The sequence below is a fragment of the Papaver somniferum genome, chromosome 7, assembly GCF_003573695.1.
Source record: "Papaver somniferum cultivar HN1 chromosome 7, ASM357369v1, whole genome shotgun sequence".
Lineage (NCBI taxonomy): Eukaryota > Viridiplantae > Streptophyta > Magnoliopsida > Ranunculales > Papaveraceae > Papaver > Papaver somniferum.
Window position 1 is genome coordinate 159,537,500 of NC_039364.1, and position 22,666 is coordinate 159,560,165.

The following is a 22,666-nucleotide window of genomic DNA, read 5'->3' on the forward strand; positions in this document are numbered from 1 at the left end:
TTTTTACTAAAAGGTCAAATAAATTAAGTAGGAAAAGATCCATTGATATGGTTGTTCTCACATTATTTTATAATATTTAGGTCATTTTTTCTAATAAAATTCAAACAATAATAAATTTGAAACTAAATTTTCGTGGTATGTTTCTACCACAATGCATATATTCTTATAAAAAATTATCATAATTCGGAACATATTACACCACCATCCATGACACTGAAAATTAATGGCTAAAATTTAAGGATTGAAATTAAAACTGGCGGACGGTGAGGTTCGACATTGTGGAATGCACCAAATTTTAGTATGAATGCAAAATTTTGTGAAAGAAACCGTAGTTACCTAAAAATGGTGAGATGGTAGAAGTGGTATTTTAGGGTTTCTGAGTGCGAGTTTCGCAAGGTTGAGCACGAACAGTCTTCGCCTAACCACGCAAAGCGGCCGTTCAAAGGATGCTTCAGTCACATGAGGAGATAAGGTTGGTCTTAGGGAGGGAAGATAAAGAGAGAGAATCAGACTATCATTTGTTTTGCAGAAGAATTGCTCTCAGCTGCTGAGAGAAAGTTGTTTTAGCTTGGAACTATTTATAGCAGAATTCTCTGATCTCTAGTCGGTGAAATTAGGGTTTCCTTGTCGTGCGGAGCACTCTACACGTATTTTTAGGAATATAAAGGATGAGTGAAATCGTCTGTATCATATATTCCTTTGACCGATTTTACTCTCTTTCATGTGATGAGGAAATATCTGGATATTTCTGATACGTGACGTAAACAACCAAACCAAAACCCTAACTAATATCCACCCATTTGTTTTTGCTGAAGTAGCCTTTGTGATGACGTGTTTGACATGGTAGGGTATTCTCTGTATTTGATGTGGGTCAAGATAGAATGATGTTCCCTGATTTACGAGTATGACCAGGATGAGTCATGTGTTGGGCAAATGATGCCTTGAACATCGTGTGTATGACACTAAAAGAGTTGAGGATGAGCTTTATCTTTGTATGGCCGGCTACATGTGACTTGTGAAAGTCAAATACTTGCTTGTGGGTCCCTCATATGGGCGTGTGGAGCTCCAAGGATCCTATTCACGTTTTTGGATAAATATGTAAGACTCAATTTACTAGCCGTGAGCGTGTTTGGGAAGCTGAAAAAGAGGCTCGTGACTTAGGTGAGGCTTATGCCCGATCCTTGTGGTCGTACAAGACCCTAAGATGAGCTTCCATTGCTTAGAGCTTGTAAGGCCAATTGAGGCTTTGCTCTATAGAGTTTGAGTCTCTTTCAGTTCAGTGGACTAATAGTGAGGCTAATAATATCTTGTCCTTATATGATTGTCTCGATGAAACCTATGGAATATTTTTCTTTGACCACCGTATCTCGAGTGGAAGTGGTAGGAGTTAATCGTGACTTTTTCCATATCAAGGGGAAGACACGACCAGTGTATCTCAAGAGGATGTTCTAGGAATCTGTCATGAGGCCCATGGGAAGAATGGTCAGTGTATCTCGAGTGCATGTTATGGGAACCATTCATAAGGCCCAGGTAAGACGAGTCGTGGCCTAAAGTGGACATGACCATCTGTATCACGCGGGGATGTATTAAGAATCAATCTCTGATCTCAGATAGGGACGCATGTCGTACTTACCGGAGACATTAAGTCTCTGCTCATGCTTAGGAGTCAGTCGTGGACGTTTGATGAGTCTTTATAGCCTACATGACCAGCGTGTCTCATGGGGGCGTATGCAAAAATTCATGGCTATAAGTGCCTTATAGACCAAGGCCCGAGTCTCTTGTGAGAGTTGAGTTTGATCCATGAGGACTAAACTGCATCTTTCTGAAACGAGGGCTGAATCTAAGGCTGAGGTTGTCTTTTGGCCACCAGGATGAGGTTAGGCCAAACTAGTCTTTCAGCGATCAAGGGTGAAATCATGGCTGAACTTCATCTTTTCGTAGCGAGGGTTAAAGTCAGGGATATGCTTGTATTTTGACGATGAGGGTTGTAGTCATGGCTGAATTTGACTTTTAGGCATCGAGGGATGTAATCAAAGCTGGACTTGGTCGTGTGACAGCGAGGGCTGAGGGAAAGGCCGAGCTTTGTCTTTTGGCGACGAGGGATAAAGTTGAGGTCGAACTTCGTCTTTTGGGGATGAGAGCTTTATCCTATTTTCGAAACCTTCCTTATGTGTTGAGCCTCATCTGTTGAACTCCATTTTTACCCTGGACATTGAGGGATCTTCGAAGTAACCATTTGTACCACTGATATATAAAATTACCATTTTACCCTTGGCCTCAAAATTTACCCGAAATGACCATTTTACCATTCACTCAAATTTCACCATCTATAAAAACCTATCATGAAAAAAAAACAGTAGATGCATTCTAAGAGTATTATCTCGTCTTTTATAACTACCAAAACTAAATGGAGTATTAAATTTAAGATGTCACATGACAGAAACATTCTTTAGAGAGCATGTTTTAAAAATATTTTACAAGAAAGTTTTTAAAAGTTGACACGGGGTTACCAAATTCTACACAGATTATTAAGACCGAAAGAAAACCAACTTTTAATCATGTGAAATTTGGTAACCATGCGATGCGAAGGTTTTTGGATTCATTCGGAGTAATTCTTTTTCAACATAATTTAGTCGAAAAATCAGAAATTAATTTGAAAACACAATTTCTAAATGATTTCTAATAGCATTCTTTTTTTACTTGGAAATGATTGGTTCACAAAAAAAAAATCACCGAATACTCCACCGTGTGAGAGGAATAATGGGACCCACTCATGTCCACCCCTATCCCAATGTCGAGAACTCTCAATTGGGACCGTTTGATTTCTCGAAGTGCATCGGTTAACCTTACTTCTGATTTCTGAGATGAGATGAACGTTTGCATTTGAAGCGTATTCCCAACACCCTCTGCAGCAACCTTGAGAGCAACTGCAGTGGTGCGAGTATAACCAAAGACCAAAGAGGGAAAAAAAGACCAAATTTTGGGTTTAGTCTGGTGTGTGACGTTACGGTGGAAAGACTAAATTTGGTCAGACGTACATTATACGTTCGCCTGGTGTGGGGCGTGGACTATACCAACGCCTGGTGTGGGACGGGGACTATACGTTCGCCCGGTGCAGAGATTCAAAAAGAAAAAAAAAATAAAATAAGAAAAATGGGGCGGAGGTATTAAGCCCGCCCCATGCCAATTTGAAAATTTTAAAGAGTGGGGCGGAGGTATAAACCACGCCCCACACAAAAGGAAAAAAAAAACAGGCGTTCACTATATGTCCGCCTGGGGTGGGGCGTGCACTATACGTCCGCCTGGTGGTGGGGCGTGGATTATATAAACGCCCGATTATATTTGGGTTTGGTCTTGATCGCCGACCAAATTTGGTCTGGCTTTTAGTCTTTGATCAAATTTTGATCGATGGTCCATCTCACTACGCCTATCCACTGGACCAAATATTTGGGTTTAGTCGTCCATTGTGGACGCTCTGAGAGCGTCCACAGTGGGAGAGTAAACCCAAATATTTGGTCTTTTGAACAGACGTAGTGGAACATACTATCGATCAAATTTTGATCAACGACTAAAACCCAGAGTATATTTGGTCTGGGACCAAGACTAAACCCAAATATAGTCGAGCGTTGGTATACTTCACGCCCCACCACCAGGCGGACATATAGTGCACGTCCCACATCAGGCGGACGTATATTCCACGCCCCACATCAGGCGTTGGTATAGTCTACGCTCCACACGGGGCGTACGTAAAGTCTACGCCCCATTTCTTTCTTTTTTTTTGTATGGGGCGGGCATTATACCCCCGCCCATTCTTTGTTTTCAAAATCATTTTAGTGGGGCGGGCTTTATACCTCCGCCCCACTTCTTTCATTTTTTTTTCTTTCTAGAATCTACCCAATCAGGCGTTGGTATAGTCTACGCCCCACACCAGGCGAACGTATAATGTACGTCCGACCAAATTTAGTCTTTCCACCGTAGCGTCACACACCATACTAAACCCAAAATTTGATCCTTTTTTCCCTCTTTGGTCTTTGGTTATACTCGCACCACTGCAGTTGCTCCGAGAGAGGAAAAAACCCCAAAAAAGAAAAACACAGGGACCAACTTCTGCACAAGAATCTATGGATGTCATGAATCTGGGGCCAACAAGCACTCATTTTTTGAAAAGAAAAGTGGGAGGTTAGAAAAAAAAGAAATATAGGCTGCTCTTTTTTCTTGGCCGTGTAGGAAGGAAAAAGTTTATATTTCTCTTCATTAAATTCTACCCAGAGAGAAGTATTACATAAGAACCAGCAGCTTTACTTCCCTTCCACAAACGGAAAACAACAAAACACCGCCATCTTCATTCTGGTAAGATCTTCTGAAAATTTTCTATTTTTGGATCAAAGCCCATTTTTATAGATCAAATTTTAGCCATGCCCACGTTAAAATTTTGATCTATTTCCATCGAAGATTCAATCCCAAAACCGACATGAATTTATCTTTACTCTGTTTCATTCTTAATACAAGGTTTCTGTTCTTTGCTTACTTGATAGTTGTAATTTTTCACTGATTTTGTATATATTGTATTGTGTTTTTGTTTTACTCTATATATTAAATCGAATAATGTTATGATAGTGTTTGTTTGATACAAATTATCATCCATGGGTTGAACATATATACTGTTTAAGATTCGCTTACTTTGTGCTTGATAAATTGTTTCAAAGGAAACTCCAATTTGTATGCATATACATCGATAAGGTTTGTTTACTTGGATTTTGCAATGTTTTTAGTTGATAACTCTATCAAATTGCATATGAACAAATGAAGGAAAAGAGCTCGTTTGAGAATTTTCGTGCTTGGGCAATTAGTTATTCAAGCTTAGGGAAGAACCCATTTTGATATCCTGGGTTATAATGCAAAGTAGCTGGTTCACAGTACGTTGATTTATTTTGTCATTGCTGTAGCTGGTTCCAATCAATTACGCACAAATTGATACTGAACCCTCATAATATGTCAACATTAACCTCTAAGCGGGATGCCCGAAATAGTAACTGACATTGTTGTTTTATTATATTTCTTGAAACTAGTTTCTTGGATCTACCTGATTGGTTAGTTATTTCATTTTGTTCTTTTAAGTACCCGAGACACAAATTTTGTATTAAAAAGATGATTGGTAAACTTATGTTCGCAATTTTCACTTTAACTTGTGTAATTTGCTATGTGCAGTAAATAAAGCTGTAGCAGCTTCACAGAAGAATCCATCATTTTTTCTCCCCGGGGAGAGAAAAATGAGTATCAGTTTGGCATCCTCCTCGTCATCAGAAATCTCTTATCCTAGTTCAAAGAATCTACAACACAAAAATGAAAAATTGCCTGTGTCAAAATGTTTTGTTGGGCTTGGTAGTTCTAATAAGCAAAACCGTCAGCGGCTTTTGAGTCGTGATGCAGGAAAGGTGGGTGTTTCTCGGCCGTTGATGCCTGAACATGTAAAAGAATCATACATGGGAGAAAAATATCACAAGGACGAGGGAATTCAGAAAACGAAATACGTGAGGACATTGTTAATTGACAATTATGATAGTTATACCTATAACATATACCAAGAATTATCTGTCATCAATGGAGGTAAGCTCTCTCTCCCTCTGTCTCTCTCACTCACACACGCACACACCTTGACCTTCCCTTCTTCCTATATTGTCTCTTAAATTTTGGACCTTGGATCATTGGAAAATCGGTTTTGTGATAATAATTCTTCCTTGTCAATTTTGTTATTTCTGTCCAGTTCCTCCAGTGGTGGTGCATAATGATGAATTGACATGGGAGTTCCTTCAGCATTACTTGTATGAAGAAAAGGCTTTTGATAATATTATCATATCACCTGGGCCTGGATCTCCGATGTGTCCAGCGGACATAGGTTAGTTAAGTGAGACTTAAGAAACACCCCTTTCTTCTTCTTTCGGAGCGTAATTTATAGTTTGTGTCATAAATCATTGACGTAGGAGTCCTGAAAATCCAATGGATTATTCGAATAGACAACAGCATTCATCTGCTCTGGGTTACGACAGAGTTCTGAATTGTACTATATGGTGCCGAAATGCTATGCTGCATGAGGTTTCGCGCACTGGCGGTAGGTCTCGTAGTTAAATATAATGGATAAAAGAGACTCAAAAAGTAATATACTAATATCAGCTAAGAACTTGCGTACCAAAGAGCTAATTCGGCATGAAATTGTAATCTTGTACTCAATTTCCTTCTAGACAGTCCGTGTTGTTGACATGTTAACCTTGCTCGAATTTGTTATTGCATATACAGAATCATTCAGTTTAGAACATGTCGAGTTTCATGATCGTCTTGGCAAATGACACACATGCATTATGTGGCTTTATTGATTATGGTTGTTGCTCCTAAACATTTGGATATCGTAGATCAATGTCTGTTGTTACTGCACAAGAAAACATATATATTGGTAAAACTTTCTAAAAGTAACATGAATGATTATGGTTGATTTTACAGGAATATGTTTGCAAATACTGCTAAAGTGCAAGGATATACCGATTTTGGGTGTTTGCCTAGGTCACCAGGTCTGTTCTCATATATATTTTCATTCTTATCGCAGAAAAGCTTAACAATTGTGTTGCACGGGTGTCCTTATAACAATCTTACTCCACAGGCCTTGGGATATGTCCATGGCGCGCGAGTTATACACGCCCCTGAACCAGTCCATGGACGTTTGAGGTATCCTTAGTCTCTTAATGGTTTATTTATCATTTCTTTGGTTTCCCATATCTTTTGCTAGTCTTGGTCCAATGCGTAAAATATGCTCATATGGCAAATCAGTTAGCACAATTAAGATTATTATTGGCCTCATTTTCCTTCCATTGTCAGAACTAGCAAACTATATAACTGATTTTGTACCACAGTTGTAGCATAGCATACTTTATGCGAAGTTCTGTTTTCCAGAAAGTTAAGTATGTAACTGGTTTCCAGTTCAGTATTTAACAACACGCTCCCTGTCCCTTCAGTGAAATTGAACACACCGGATGTAATCTGTTCCTTGAAATTCCTTCTGGACGCAATTCAGGCTTCAAGGTAAGTTGGTCATTTGTAAGTAAACCAGCTTAATTCTATAATAGAAAATTCTATATCCAAATTAGAAAAGCTTAGCCTTCTATATTAGTTTCCATTGTTCCATTTTAGCAAAATTTGACATTATTTTGATATGGCTTCTGGGTCTTAACATCCATCTTATTATGATTTCAAGTAGGTTGTTCGCTATCACTCTCTTGTAATTGATGCACATTCACTCCCAAAGGAACTCATTCCTATAGCTTGGAGCTCTTCAGCAAATACAACTTCATTTCTTGAGAACCAGAAGGTTACCCCCAATTCTTTTGGAGGTCAGATTGTTTGTTCTCTCACTTTGTGTATCCGCTAGAACAAATGTTAATTGGAAATTCTGATCTTTTAACAATCCTGAAACAGAGAACGCAAAACTCATCATGGGTATTAGGCACTCTACCAGGCCTCATTACGGTGTGCAGGTCTCTCTCTCTCTCTCTCTCTCTCTATATATATATATATATAGATACATACATACATACATATATATACATACATACATACATATACATATACATACACACATGCGCGCACACATTCCTCGATGTCATTATAGAATACGGACAATATTTGGCATAGTTTCTAATTTTGCTGGTTTCGCAAATAGATTTATATTCCCTCTATGGCGACACTGAATGAAACTCATGAAAAATATCAGCATTAGCTGGAAGTAATGGTTAACAAACTATATTTGAGCTCTCTGGTTTGAATTATTTGACTTAAAAATAGATTTTAAGAAGTTACGAGTAATTATAACCTAAATACGATTATCTTTCCAGTAAATGAAATCAACTTTTTGCAGAAATTGAACACTGTCAAGATCTGCTTATGAAACAGTTTGTTGATTTAGATCATATATATTCAAGATGTACAAAATGATTCATTATCGTTACATATGAGCTAACCGAGTTTATTTCGCTTGGAACTGAATTTCTTTTTGGTACCCATAATTTCCTAACGAAGAAGAAAAGAATAACAGAGAAAAATATGATTCACAGCTAAAAGTTTTTGCGTTTTTTTTTTCTTCGTTCCAGGTTCCTATAACTATTTTACAATACTCTAAGTCCTTCATGTAGTCAATAAAATAGATCCAAGTCTTTTGTGCACACACCAATGGCTTCATTATGGCTAGGTAGTAGCCTCATGAAAAAGCTCTATTTATGTGTGTGTTTTCCTGGCTGTTGCTTTGTGCTACTTTACATGGTTTGGTGTTGTTCTGACCTTTCAGTTTCATCCCGAGAGCATTGCTACATGTCACGGGAGGCAAATATTTCAAAACTTCAGAAGGATCACAATTGATTACTGGTCGAGGCTGTTCCCAGTCTCTAAAAGGAATATTCACGATAATGGTAAGAAAAACCTTGCTATTTTTCATTCGTAATGATGCTACTATGATATTTGTTTGTAAACATCACCTTAACTTATGTAGGGATGTTGTATTCATTAAATTGATTGTTCAGGTACCTCTTAGTTAACACGGGCATGTTTGTAGACATTCGAGTTACATCTTGGAGAATAAAATTTCCCTCTTTTTGGTTCAGTTAGGTATAAGACCTGTTACCATTGTCCATTCAATTGTGTGGTTCCTATAAATAGTTTCGTTACCCCTTTAAATATAAACATATAATAGACATAGTAACAAACATAAATATACTCTAGCCATTCAAATAAAGACAATATCGTAGTCCATAAATATCATACTAGTTGTTCACTAGTTTACTTATCTTGACATGGTAAGTTCTGTTGACATGCACAAATGACACTCCCGGTAGCACCTGAACACCCATATCATCTATGTGGGACGTAATGGCTGGTTTTCTGGGACGTTGATCTACTTATTATGACTAGAATGCCATCACCATAGGTTAGTCCAATCTAAAATTTATAACCATGTGATCTATGTGCCGGAAATACTCACGTTGAATATACAAGTAATATTTTACAACCAATAGCTGATAGGAAATGTAGAATTGGCTGAGTTTTGTGAAGCAGTCTCCATGACATCTATACTATCTCTTCAAAAACTAGCCATTTGTCTGCCTTCACAGCTTGGGGCCTTTAGGCGCTGCTGCCAGTGTCGTATAAGCGTGTCAAAATAAACATAATGGAACCTACCTCTATTTTGATTACCTAATTTTAGTCAACACTAGTAGATTACAAGAAAATTAAAATGTAAACAAAATGCTTTCTCAATATAATGGAAATGTGCAGAAAGAGGATTTTTGTGCAGAAAGACTTAACATATTTACTTGGAATGTTATTCTTTACTTGTTCTTCTTCTTTTCTTTTTACTCTACATCTTGATTTTTTGTAAATAGATGAGTAGGATAACATGTCATTTGGAAACTATGATTTGTTATATTTGGCTATAAACAAACAAAACCAGGGAGACAACCATATGATGATCTGTTTAAAAAGATGACTGAAATGTGAATTCCAAGAATGAGACATGTCTTATTGGTTTTATTTGAATGGTTGTAATATTTTATATATGTGATATAATGGTACCAAGTTTTATATTTGTTTGCACTAAGGCTTTTATTTGTGAAATGGCATTTATTTCAAATCCTACACGAACTATATAATAGGATTGAAATATAGGAGGTTTCATTCATATTCCCGACTTAGCCCATATTGAGGTGGCAAATTGCATCACATTTCCCTGATTATGATGTCAATCCTGACTTTCAAAAACAATCTAAGGATGATAATAGCGTAGTGGTGTGCGTGCTGTTCCACTCCACACAAAGATTCTACATGGATCTTCTTGCTCTTTATATAAGTCTTTAAGTTAGCGGTACTTTACTCCTTAAGTCAGATGTTCGATATTATACATGCCGAAGCAGTCCCTTCTTTTGTTTCTCTGTTAAATAAAACTTTGATTAGCATGGATGCAGATGCAGTTGCCTCGTGCAAGTCGAGTATTCCGAGGAAAACAGCTTAAAAGTAAGCCGTTAGTGAACGGTGTGCAGGCGGGAAAAACATTAAGTATGTGCAAACCTGTGAACGAAAGCCTTGGTGCACGATTTCTTAAGTTGAAGTGGAAGAAACTGGATCGCTTGGCTAGTCAAGTTGGTGGAGCAAAAACTATATTCTGTAAGTTGTTTGGAGATGGGAAAGCAGAAAACACCTTTTGGTTGGACAGTTCTTCAGTAGAACAGGTTTACCTTTTTGCTAAACAAATGTTTTCTTATCACGATAATTCTACGAGGATGTATATCTTTTGACTAGTTGTTTATGATGCTCATGTGTTTCTGTTGTTGTTAGCTACACTGGTATTGATTACTCATTTTTCCTTATTTTTATTTACAGAGAAGGGCACGCTTTTCATTTATGGGGGGTAAAAGTGGAACTCTGTGGAAGCAAATCACGTTTAAAATGTCTGACAAAAGGTGAAACTGTGTCTGCTCAATGCATACTAGAGTTTATCTTTTCAATGGGTATTTTTGGAATAAAAAGGGTCTGACATTTGCATATCCAATGATACCTCATACATTTGGAACCTGCTTAGTAACCTATCAGGTTGAGTTAGTTGTCCAGTATTTGGCCGTGCATTCACCCAAAACTTGTCTGATTTGATAACCTTGACTGTTTAGCAAGACTTATTCGGATGCAGAATGGGATAATGCAATGGCTCAAATGCCATTTTGCGCCCGCAAGGCAGAAAAAAAAACTTGTAAGGTTTTGGTCAGTTGAAAGAAAAGAAGAAAGTTAAGCACACCGTCTAGATTATAATCTTGTAGTGCTTCCCTGTTTAAGTTCTTACTGGGGTAGTATTATGTAAAATATTTATATTTATTAACAGATGTTGGGTTCATGCCAGTGATATAAAGGCAAAATCTGGAGGTTATTTATCAATTGAAGATGCAAAGGGATTTGTGGAAAGCAAGTTTCTTGAAGATGGGTTTCTTGACTTTTTGGACAAGGTACTATGTGTTATTTATGCTGGAATCATAGCATTTTTGGAGAATATAAGGCGAGTTTTGATGTGTAATTCTTCTCTTAACATGTCTTGCAGGAGCTTCGTTCTTTTGGTTATGAAAAAAAAGACTATGAAGAATTACCTTTTGACTTCTGTGGTGGATATGTTGGTTTTATGGGGTAAGTGTGTAACTTTTAATATGCAAATATTGTATAAATTAGTAAGGTACTTAAAAACAGTAATTTTCACCAAATAACATATTTCATTCTCGTTAATTAGCAGCAGTTTTGGCTTTAACTTTCTAAGAACCTTTTTACTATGTTTTTTTCCAGCAGAGTGTAGTAGTTTTCTATAGACATATTAATCGAACTTTTGAGAAGACTTGGCATATACTACCTCCGTCCCTAATTAGATGACCTAGTTAAAATTTACTAGTAAATTTAGAAATGATTTATCTCTCAAACCATACAACGGATTTTCGTAAAATTTGTATCATTGGAAAGCATTTTAAAACACCTACCTAATGAATATAACTATGGCTATCAAATTTTACATATTTCTTATAATAATACTAATCTATTACTCCACTTATTTATGGTATAGGTCATCTAATTAGGGACGGAGGGAGTATTGTTTTCTGGGGTCATTTTCTTTAACACCATTTATCCATATACTGAACACTTCTAGTCGCGTCCATCTAGTTATTAAGTAGAAAATGTAGGAGTGGAACTCAAAGACCTCGAGGTTGACACAGTTGGAAATGATGTAAGATATGAATTTTTAGGTTACTTAAAAATTCTAAGTTCCCTGATTTGATTCTTGGGTGACAAAAGAAGACAAGGAATCATTGTTCTCCTAAGACTAAAACATGTTGTGACCATATGGCATCCTAGGCCCGAAGTCTAGATTATAGCATCAGCCATCATATTTTTCTTTGTTCTTACCTTTCCTGCAAACAGGTATGGTCTTAAAGCTGAGTGCGGGATGGCATCCAACTGTCATGAATCACAAACACCCGATGCTTGTTTTTTCTTTGTGGATAATATGGTCGTGATTGATCATCGTACCGATGATGTATATATTCTATCAATACACGAAAATGCTTATCCTGAAAGTACTTCAGGACAAGCTTTGAACTCGAAGAATAAATCATGGCTGGATGAGACGGAGGAGAAGCTCCTAAGATTGAAAACAGCAGCTACTATAAAGCTGAAGGAGAAGAATTCAGAGTCAGACGTCCCGACCCCACAAGAGTTGGGGTTCCATGCCGAGAAGTCAAAAGATCAATACATGAAAGATGTTGAGAGGTGTTTGAATTTCATTAAAGACGGAGAAAGCTACGAATTATGCCTGACGACTCAAATGAGAAAGAAAACAGGCGATATAGACTCTCTGGGACTTTACCTGAGTTTGAGAGAGAAAAACCCGGCTCCATATGCTGCTTGGCTTAATTTTTCCAAAGAGAATCTATCTATATGCTGTTCATCCCCCGAGAGGTTTTTACAATTGGATGGAAATGGTACGTTGGAAGCAAAGCCAATCAAAGGCACGGTTGCTCGTGGTTTGAATCCCGTTGAGGATGAACAGCTCAAGTCACAGCTGCAGCACAGGTAACATGTTTAAACTTTGATCTGATGAAGTTATATTTACTGCGAGAATCACAAGTAATTTGGTTAACGGCTAATAAATCTGTTGCTCCCTCTCTCTCTCTCCCTCGATTCAACAGTGAAAAGGACCAAGCCGAAAATCTAATGATTGTTGATCTGTTAAGAAATGACCTTGGTCGTGTCTGTGAACCTGGCTCAGTTCATGTTCCCCGATTAATGGAGGTTGAGTCGTATGCAACTGTTCACACGTTAGTGAGTACAATTCGAGGGGAGAAATGTGCAAATTTGACACCAATAGATTGTGTCAGAGCTGCATTTCCAGGAGGTTCAATGACTGGTGCGCCAAAGCTGAGATCAATAGAAATTCTCGATTCTCTTGAAAATTGTGCCAGGGGTGTTTACTCTGGCTCTATAGGTTTTTTCTCGTATAATCAAACATTCGACTTGAATATAGTAATAAGAACAGTTGTCATACATGAAGGTGAAGCTTCTGTTGGAGCAGGAGGAGCAATTGTTTCTCTGTCAAAGCCAGAGGATGAGTACGATGAAATGATATTAAAGACACGGGCACCTGTGAAGACAGTGATGGAATTCCAAAGAAAATCTAGTGTGCATGAGTAAAGCAAGTTCAATATGTTTTTTTAGATTTTTCCCCATATTCTTTATTTTTCATATTGTGTTTTTATTGTTCCCTTATGGGGGATTTTGGCATTGTAACAAAGGGATCCAAAATGGGTTCATTAGTAGTTGTAAAATTAAAATGTACAATAAACTATTATTTCAAGGTTTTGGAATGAAAAAAAGGGGTTTTACCAATGGCAATACAGTTTTCTACGAACTGGAATATTGATAGTTTCAGGCCAGAATTTGGGTCTCGGTTAGTCTGTTCTCTTTTTTAATATCAAAAAGAGGGAAGGAAAAAAACAGAAAAAATTCTGATCCCGTTTTGATAAGACTGCAAACGGCAACCTTTAGCGGCTGCTTACCTAGTTGATTTTTGGATCTGCATTGACATTAACACCAACTCATGGAGGCACGGCCATGTGTTGATCAATAAGAGAGCCATCTCTGGAGAGTAATTTTAAGGATAGTGTGACATGAATACCAGTGTAGTAAACAACAGAATCATGCTCATTTCATGAATGAGTGAAAAAATCTTGGAATATGTTTTAAGTCATCATCAGCCGTATTGACAGACGCAGAAATGAATCACTTCATTTTCAAGCACAAAAGTTATTTGTGAGCTGATATTTCTACAGGGATCATTGGGCAACAAAATACTGTGGCCTTGCATCATATAGGTTCATGCATAAGCAGGGACGGACCCAAAAATTTTTGTTGGGTGGGGCTAGATTGTCGAAGAAGTCTAGTGAAAGGGAAACTCTGTAAAAAAAAATGTCATACGGGGTATCGAAAAATTATACAAGAAAAGTTCTAGAGAGTACCTTTTTCTTTATATGCAATTAGCCATCGATAATAACATTCAAATGAACCCATCACTTAAAGAGTTAATTGACTGTCTGACGCTTAAAAACCCCTAATTTGACAAGCTAAAGTAATAAAAATTACAAATAACTACACATTTAGTTCTCATAGGAGAATTAATTAGGTGAATCAACACAAACTTTTGATAAACTTCGGTCAAAATCGAATCAAGGGTTTGATATGTCTCCAAATCCCTTTCAAGCTCTCTAACTCTTCGTCTCAATTATGGCAGCAAGCAACGGAGAGTTGTTTTCAATTTTCAATCGATTAAGATACAGTCAAAAGGGAGTTAGTAATGGTCTAGGCAGTGGGCTATTGTTAGTTTACGGTGTGGGCTACAAATATAATTTCTCATATATGCATGTAGTAAAAAAACTTCTGTACCTATGAGGGGGCGGGCTAAAGCCCCACTTAGCCCCCTCATAGGTCCGTCAGTGTGCATAAGTACTTCATATTACGAGTTTTTTTTTTTTTTTTGAAGCATATATTACGAGTTCTTTACTGAATGCTACAGGCAGCTATTCAATATAAAAAAACGTGATGTTACAGTTGACGAAGGAGCAGAAGAGTAAGCGCAGGCATATTTCAATGGCAGAAACATAAAAGAACAGGTTGAGATCCAAAAGTTTGCATAGCTGAACAAACTCAGGAATGCATAGATGATTCAGAATGAGCATCATTTGAACCGCAAAAGAGACAAGAGTGAGGGAGCCCCAAAAGAGATTTTGAAACTAAACTCCCCAAAAACCTCCAGTCTGACATGTACGAAGATGTTAAAAGAGTTCGTGTTGACTCCATCAAACCCCTTATTGTTAATGTCCTCAAAGGCTGTAACCAAGTTCCCTCTACGAAGAAACGTGTAACAGATGCTTGTCCTTCAGTATCGAGATATGGGAAAACTTTCTAAATACAGATTTAACATCTGATCCCAACCACTCATAGCTCTTGAACAAATTAAATATTGAGAATGTCAGCTAAAGCTTGAGTGAAATGAAATCAATTGGCAGCATGTTCATTTACCTGTGTAATAGAAGGTCAAACCCACCAACTTCGATCACATGCACCAATTGTCTTCAAGTTAAAGCCAGTGTAACCATCTGTATTTCCCCTTCTACTTATAACGCTACGCATTCTTTGCTACCAGGTTTATAATTATTGTCCCAGGCTGTCAAACTCATCTAGTCAAACAGTTCTTATTTCTTCTTGATTAAACCCCATAAACTCTCTTGTCTACCTGTATCGGACCTGGCCGCTACATGTGACATTCTTTTCCCAAGACAATACGAGGGAAGTTCAAATATCATGTTTCCATGAGTCTCAAACCTAGGACATTTCTATATTACTTGTTTGGTTTCTTAGACTAGTTTTCTATCAGATAAATAAGAAACATTCAATTGTAAGCGTGAACAAAGATTTTTTTGTTTGATGAACATAAGTATGCCAGTGAGCAGCCTGACTACCATAAAAAAAATCTCCACATATGCACTGGTATAGTGTTATGTTCTCTATGGTCAGTTCAGTATCTTCGATGAAGTTTGATCCACAACAAATGTTTAATTTCATTTGTGCGAGCGTATCAAGGAACAAAATCTTAGGTTTATAAGAAAACATGTCTTATTAGTTTATTAGAAAACAATGTGCAAGATTGTGATGACCAAAAAGAGACGGAAAAGGATCAGCTCTTCCGCTGTTCCACGGATGCAAAATCTTACCAACCATTCATTTTACTCTGTTCTATCCAAAATGCAACTCATAGTTGGGTCAAGAACACTTTTTCCAGCTAAACCGATAAACATAATCATGCAAAACCCATGAAGCTTTATTCATTTCATGTGTACAGAAAAATCTAAGTACAAACTAAGCAACCTAGCAAAACGCTAACTAAGCAGTAAAAGTATTCAATAATCATATGATATCTTCCTCGATTAAAAGCTCACGCAATTCATAAAGAGCAGCAAGGCGAGGACGTGCCAAAATACCTTGAATAAAATCCTCATGCTCTTCGCCTAATCCTCCGAGTGCAAAACGAACCAAATCATCTTCATCTACTGAATGTCCAACGAACCTTAAAACATTACTAATTTTCCGAATTTGTCTCAAGTAATCATCCCGATGATCATCACCTTTTCTTAATGTTAACAACTGATGTCGAAGTTCAGGAACCCTAAGCGAGTGTTTGTCGAAAAAAGATTTCTCTAAATGAAGCCAAACTTCTCGAGAAGTTTTGAATCCACTGATTTGACTCAGAATCACAGGTTCACTTATGGTTCTAATGAATTGGAAAAGTATATACTGATCAACTTTGATCCATTCTTCATATTTAGGATTTGGGATTAATTTGTTTGTGATACAATCTAGGGTTTCAGTTGGAGGGATTGGTGCCTTAGGATCAATGTATTGGAGCATATCATGCCTTGGAAGGTCTAATTCCATTTTGGATCTCCAGTAAAGATAATTGGTTTCATCAAGTTGGAGGTCGATAAAATCTATCATGTCTGCCAGAGTGAAGTCCCTGAAAGAACGACGTGGAGGAGAAGAAGAAGACATGGAATTTGAGGGAAAATGGAAAATCGAATTTCTAACCCTAGTGAACGTGTTTATATCCAATCCAAATCTATTAAAGAGACGGTTTTTACACTTAGGCTTCCTACGGTTTTCTGTTCTAGCAAATAGATTCGAAGTCCACGTACTGAGTCGTATGGTAGTTCTAATCTAGCATATTAGATGGAAGCTATGCTGAATCATTCAGCGAAAAGTAGATTTAGGAAGCTGCGCCGAATCATTCAACGAAAAGTAGATTTTGGTTGTGCTGAACCATTCAGCGCAACCAATCTCAGCTGTCAGATAAAAAAAAAAAATCTAGATGCGCTGAACGATTCCGCGAAATGGTGATTTTGATTGCGCTGAACCATTTAGCGCAACTATCTCGCTATTAGTTCACATGCGAACAATTGTTAGGAGAGAGAACTAGTGTTAGAACAGTTCCTATGGAATGAACAAATCATTTTGATCCACTATGGACTCAACAAAAGAGACCAGGCAAACGGGCAAACTTATTGATTAGCCCATTGTGGTTATTGAGTAGCCGTGCGTCTCCTTCCAGACCGTGCGGGTCATCAGTGGCTTTTTTAAATCCGCGTGGTGGCACTTTCTCCGCTGGCGGCTCTTTAAAAACCCTGCGGATCTCTACCCGCCAATGGCTATATTTGAACGACCCTGTTTGAATACCGTATAAATACCGCTCATTTCAACCTAAAATTCACACATATACCTCTAAATCTCTCAAACATTACCAAAAAATGTCTCCAAAAGTGTCTCTCAGATCTCGTGGTCGTAAATACATTTTAGAAGAGGATTTAACTATTTGTAGAGTCTTTGTTTTTTAAACAAACAATACCATCAACGGGGATGAAGCCGCAGTGAGGAAACGATAATATTAACTAAAACTTGTTGTTTACGTGTTTTTCAGAAAGCCACGGCTCAAGCCCAGTTTATTGAAGACAAACATAAGAGAGTTTTAACATTTTGAATGCTATGAACTCGATAAGGCTAATGTCATTGGATTTGATGTAGTTTGATGTTATATGTTTTTTCTAAACGTAATAAAAAATGCATAATATAAAATGGAAGTCTAATTTAGAACGCGCGATTGGGGGATATCAAAACTAATTGGGGGATATGAATTACTTCCCTCAACCAAAGGTGTCTGCTAAGGGGTGTTTTTTGGGGCGAAAATACTAAAACACCCATCCCTCAAAATAAAACTTAAACTTAAAATCAAATAACAAAAACATATCCCCCGTTTCCATCTTCACCTCTTATTAATCTCTTTTAAGGTTGGGGCTTTAAAACCTAAATATTCCCCACTCCCTTTCAAATTCTAGATTTTCCCCACTCCCTTCAAATTCTCTTCTCCTTCTTTGCCGGCTCCTCACTTTGAAAACAATTTTTTTTTAACATTCGGGAGTGATGAAGACCATGCCGGAAGTGATGAATACCATGTCGGAAGTGATGAAGACCATGTCGGTAGTGATGAATACCATGCCGGAAATATTTTTTTTTACATCGCTGGAAGTGATGAAGACCATGCCGGAATTGATGAAGACCATGCCGGAAAATGGTGTCGCCGCGCTTGGTAACTAACATTCAACGTCGTAACTTGATGCCGGCATGCTCGATAGAAATCTATCAATGCCGGTATTCAAGTGAAAAAAAACAAGTTTCTGGATACTTTAAATCATGTGCCGGCATAGAAATTTAAGCATCATACCATGCCGGTAGCAGTACCGGCATGCTCGAAAATCAACTTACTATGCCGGCAGTGGACTAATTAAAAGCAAAAAAAAATAGGTTTTGAAGATCAAAACCAGAAAATTTTGTTACGATACCCCCCCCCCCCGGATAGTGGCAAACATTTATGAAAATTTCCAACAAATGCCGGCATGGTTTTTTCGGTTGAATACAATATCGGCACCGAGCTATTTCAGCTGCAACAATGGTGGATTCAAAGAAAAAAAAAATCAAATTTTCAACCTCTTAGCAGCAATTCTCTCTTCACAATCATCCCCATTTTCACCAAAAAAAAGTTCCCTCTCAAATATTTTTTCCCTCCTTCTACTCTCACCTCACTCACCCGAATTCAAATAAAAATACACACTAATCATTTATCTAAAGATTTTACTAATTCTAATTAACCATTAAACCTAATTAGTGAGGGGTAGATTAGGAATTAAAAAAATATTTAGATAAGGGGTGATCCTAATTTCATATTTGGATCCAGTTTTTGTCTTTTTCCTCTATCCCCCAATTAGTTTTGATATCCCCCAATTGCGCGTTCCTAATTTAAGGTTTAAATATTTTCATTCATTATTATTATTGCCACTTCTTTTATAAGACATAAACTTAGAAAATAATTAGAACTAACTAACAACTTCAATACAAACCTAGTACAATCTTTGGCCTCCTGGTTATCCTCATTTGACTATCTTCCACTCAACACACTCTTTAATAGTTTATTCTTTGTTTTTGTAATTACGGTTCTTCACTTTCAAAATTAGAGTATTTCTTTGCCTTTTAGCAGAAAAATTTCTTGGATTAACTTCTAAATCTTGCACTTCTTTTTTACTATTTTCAATTTTTTAAAAAACTATACCACATAACTTAGAAACAACCATTTCAAGTTTTGCATCAAAAAAAAATGTAATAGCCTTTTGAGACATTTCACTTAAGAAATTCAAAACACTAAAATAAAAATTAGAAGAGTTTAGTAAATAAAATTCAAGAGGAGTGTTTAAGGTTAGTGATACTTACAGTAGTAAAAATATGACCGTCTTTTTACTGTAGAAAAATAGCAATTGGCGGGTTTACTTTGACCGCCTGCAGTCATACTTCGACCGCGCGGATTTTCCTCTCCCTCCGGTGTTCAATCATTGACCGCGCGCTTCATGAGAACCCGCTCAATACTTTTACCATAGTGTAAAATCCACTTTTCCCATCCAACTGGCTCAATATATTTTTCAATCAGGTGAGTTCTATAGGAACTGCCCGATTTGGTTTTTGAGGTTAGTTATACCAAATAAATAAATAAAATAATAATAATAATAAAAGGTTTGATGCGCTGCAGAAATTGACATGGAATGTAGAGTTAGCTTGCCCCCTTTGCAACATAATCAAAACCTTTATCCATTTCGGCTCCCTTGGTTGGATCCTCATGAATCTCGCTAGTAGGCTAACACGACAACCTGTTCAACTAATATAGTACGTTGTTGGAGTTCATCTTGCTAAGCTTCCAACTAATTTCTAGTAAAAATATTCTTTATCCAATAATAAAAAAAAATATATTATAGAAATCAACATTTAATCCCATATTAGTTGGCCTTTTTGCTCTTTAATCCAGCCTCGTTAGGCCTGGTACCCGTTAGTCTAAAAAGACCATGGCTTAACAGTTTGGTCCAAAATTTTAACGCGTCAATCCAAACTCGTACAATTCAAAATTTCCAGTACCAGAATTACTCTTCCTTAAGAGACATACAGAGATATGGACGAGCTTTTTGATTTTTAGATCTCGGATTTTGAATTAGGAGAGATTCAGAAATAGAGAGAGACCGACAGAGATTTTGAGGCGATTTCTTGGATTCACTCGTTTCTTCATCAGATTTCGATCTCAGGTTAGATATCTCAATCCCATCTTTTGTTCGATTTACTCTTCCTTAAGAGACATACATAGATATGGACGAGCTTTTTGATTTTTAGATCTCGGATTTTGAATTAGGAGAGATTCAGAAATAGAGAGAGACCGACAGAGATTTTGAGGCGATTTCTTGGATTCACTCGTTTCTTCATCAGATTTCGATCTCAGGTTAGATATCTCAATCCCATCTTTTGTTCGATTTTGTTTGTTTCCTCGATTATGTTTTTATGATTACTTTTTTTCAATACATGATCTGAAATCAATTTGGTCTTTCATCTTTTGTTCGATCTTTTGATTTTGTTATTTTTTAGGTCTTGATTTTCATGCAACTCTTTTGATTTATTTTTTTGATTTTGATTTTTTCTTTTATTTTTTTTTATGCATGATATGAAATTGATTCGATCGTTGATCTTTGATTTTTTTTTTTCGATTTCTTCATCTGTGTGTTTTATTAATAAGCTGAAATTTATTTATGATTATTAATTGATATAGTAATTGATTTTTTATTTTTTTGATTATATAGAATATGTACGTTCTTATACAATGTATATGTCGGTTTATGGTGATTTTAAGGTAAATTCGAAAAATTACTTCTCTGATGAATTTAAATGTGATTCAGATATTTTAATTTAAATCTATGTGTTAGTGGATTCGATTTTGAGATATTTTTAGTTATGACGAGGGTACTAAGTACACTACAATTTTTTCGATGTCAACCTATATAAGATATACCTTGCGCGATCGACTATAGACAGGACTGTCCAGAAGATATCAACCAAAAGATCTCCACTTGATATACAGTCAAAGTTCGGACCGAACAAATTATGGGATCAAACCAAGTATTTGATTAACGTACAAGTGTATTTACTTTGATTTTGGAGACAAACTAAATGATCCGAAAGTAAAGTAAATCACACGACACAAGATTTTGTTAACAAGAAAATCGTAAATGCGGAAAACCCGGGGACCTGGTCCAGTTTTGATTACTATCAGAACTAAGCCGCTATAGAAAGGCTACTACCAACTTCGCATAGTTTAGGCCAAGTAAACTAACTCCAAGTTACCTAATTCCTTCAGTATCCTAAGATAGAGTCTATTACCAATATGAGCATAAATCCTAAGATAGAGTCCACTATCTTAAGTTGCTTCAGCCTCTATGAAAACTTCTACCACTCAACTCCTTTGTATCGTATTCCGAAACAGTAAAGGGCTAATTTGTATTTGGTAACCGCTCTATCAATATCAATAATTAAATCAGAGATGTATGTTGAGTTATACAAAGGCTCTTCCATTTAAATAATATAAACTCCATTGTATCGGTTTAAATCAATTAAGATCTAGATTATCAAGAATTTAGCTCAACTTACCATATTCAGATCCTAAAGAGAACCACCAAATGATAGGTCGTAGATTTACCCAACAAGTTATGGAAGTCTATCAAAGAAAAACTAACTTTTCGGATCCCAGTCAATCAAGTGTGCACGAAGTATAATCACACAGATCAGAAACCAATCAGAAATTTTCTTGTCTTCAATGTACCTGCACAAGTAACTTGATTCCCTTATGATCAATCACACACATAACAGAGTCTTTTAACAATATATGATAACAAGACTATCTACAGATCTAAAAACATATATGAAATTTGTCGATCCTTGATCTATTTCGAGTGACCTTATATCAGAAGAGAATTATCATAGAATAAACAAACTAGTGAATATCATAGTTCAACTACCGTTAGTCAATCAAATAAAATCAATAATCAAAAACTAAGATAATAATATGATTCTATTTTTCCTCCAACTATACTTCTAGAGGCTTTTTGATCCCACAGAAGACTTTTAAGAAGCAGACATACAAGATTTCTCCTAATTAGGTTACTCCCCTCTCCAAGTGAGTATTACGAATAATACTACTGGTCGGATATCCCACTGACTAAAAAATGAAGTGTGTGTGTCGACATAAGTTAGAAGAACAAATTTCAGTATTTATATACCAAGGTCGTTTGGATACCAAGTGATTTCCAAATCCGAAATATCAAAATATATGCAATAAATACCAATTTTCGCGTTTGTTTAACTCCAACTAATATAACGAAATCTCTCATGGATGACAACTCAATATTATCTAGCATGCATACAAGTATAATTCACTAACATATCGAAATATCTCAGCCTCAAGTTTTGAAACTAACATAAGACAACTAAACTTGACATAGCAACGCTTGGTAGGTTCGGACGAGCAATGCTCTAACTTCTTTTTTATTAGTTATCGAGTTGTCATTTATGTGTTAATTGATCCCAATAATATCTATTTCGGGATCTTTTACATATGATTAAGATCTTTGATGTCTTCATCTAT

General features: G+C 36.7%; 1 protein-coding gene across 1 annotated transcript; it reads left to right on the forward strand.

The window, feature by feature from the left end:
• Positions 1 to 4,207: 4,207 nt before the first annotated feature.
• On the forward strand, positions 4,208 to 13,452 carry LOC113298898 (aminodeoxychorismate synthase, chloroplastic-like). Its single transcript, XM_026547765.1, has 15 exons — positions 4,208 to 4,350; positions 5,209 to 5,607; positions 5,765 to 5,896; positions 6,496 to 6,563; positions 6,653 to 6,717; positions 7,005 to 7,071; positions 7,247 to 7,379; positions 7,465 to 7,523; positions 8,330 to 8,450; positions 9,988 to 10,262; positions 10,414 to 10,493; positions 10,907 to 11,027; positions 11,120 to 11,202; positions 11,983 to 12,633; positions 12,750 to 13,452. The coding sequence occupies exons 2-15, from the start codon at positions 5,271 to 5,273 to the stop codon at positions 13,249 to 13,251; spliced, it is 2,694 nt and encodes an 897-aa protein (XP_026403550.1). The 5' UTR covers positions 4,208 to 4,350; positions 5,209 to 5,270; the 3' UTR covers positions 13,252 to 13,452.
• Positions 13,453 to 22,666: the final 9,214 nt, after the last annotated feature.

Excerpts from the sequence above, each read along its gene's own strand:
- LOC113298898 (XM_026547765.1), top strand. The coding sequence starts at position 5,271 with ATGAGTATCAGTTTGGCATCCTCCTCGTCATCAGAAATCTCTTATCCT. Across the intron at positions 10,494-10,906 it reads TTTAAAATGTCTGACAAAAG|ATGTTGGGTTCATGCCAGTG; the intron begins GTGAAACTGTGT and ends ATTTATTAACAG. Across the intron at positions 11,028-11,119 it reads TTCTTGACTTTTTGGACAAG|GAGCTTCGTTCTTTTGGTTA; the intron begins GTACTATGTGTT and ends CATGTCTTGCAG.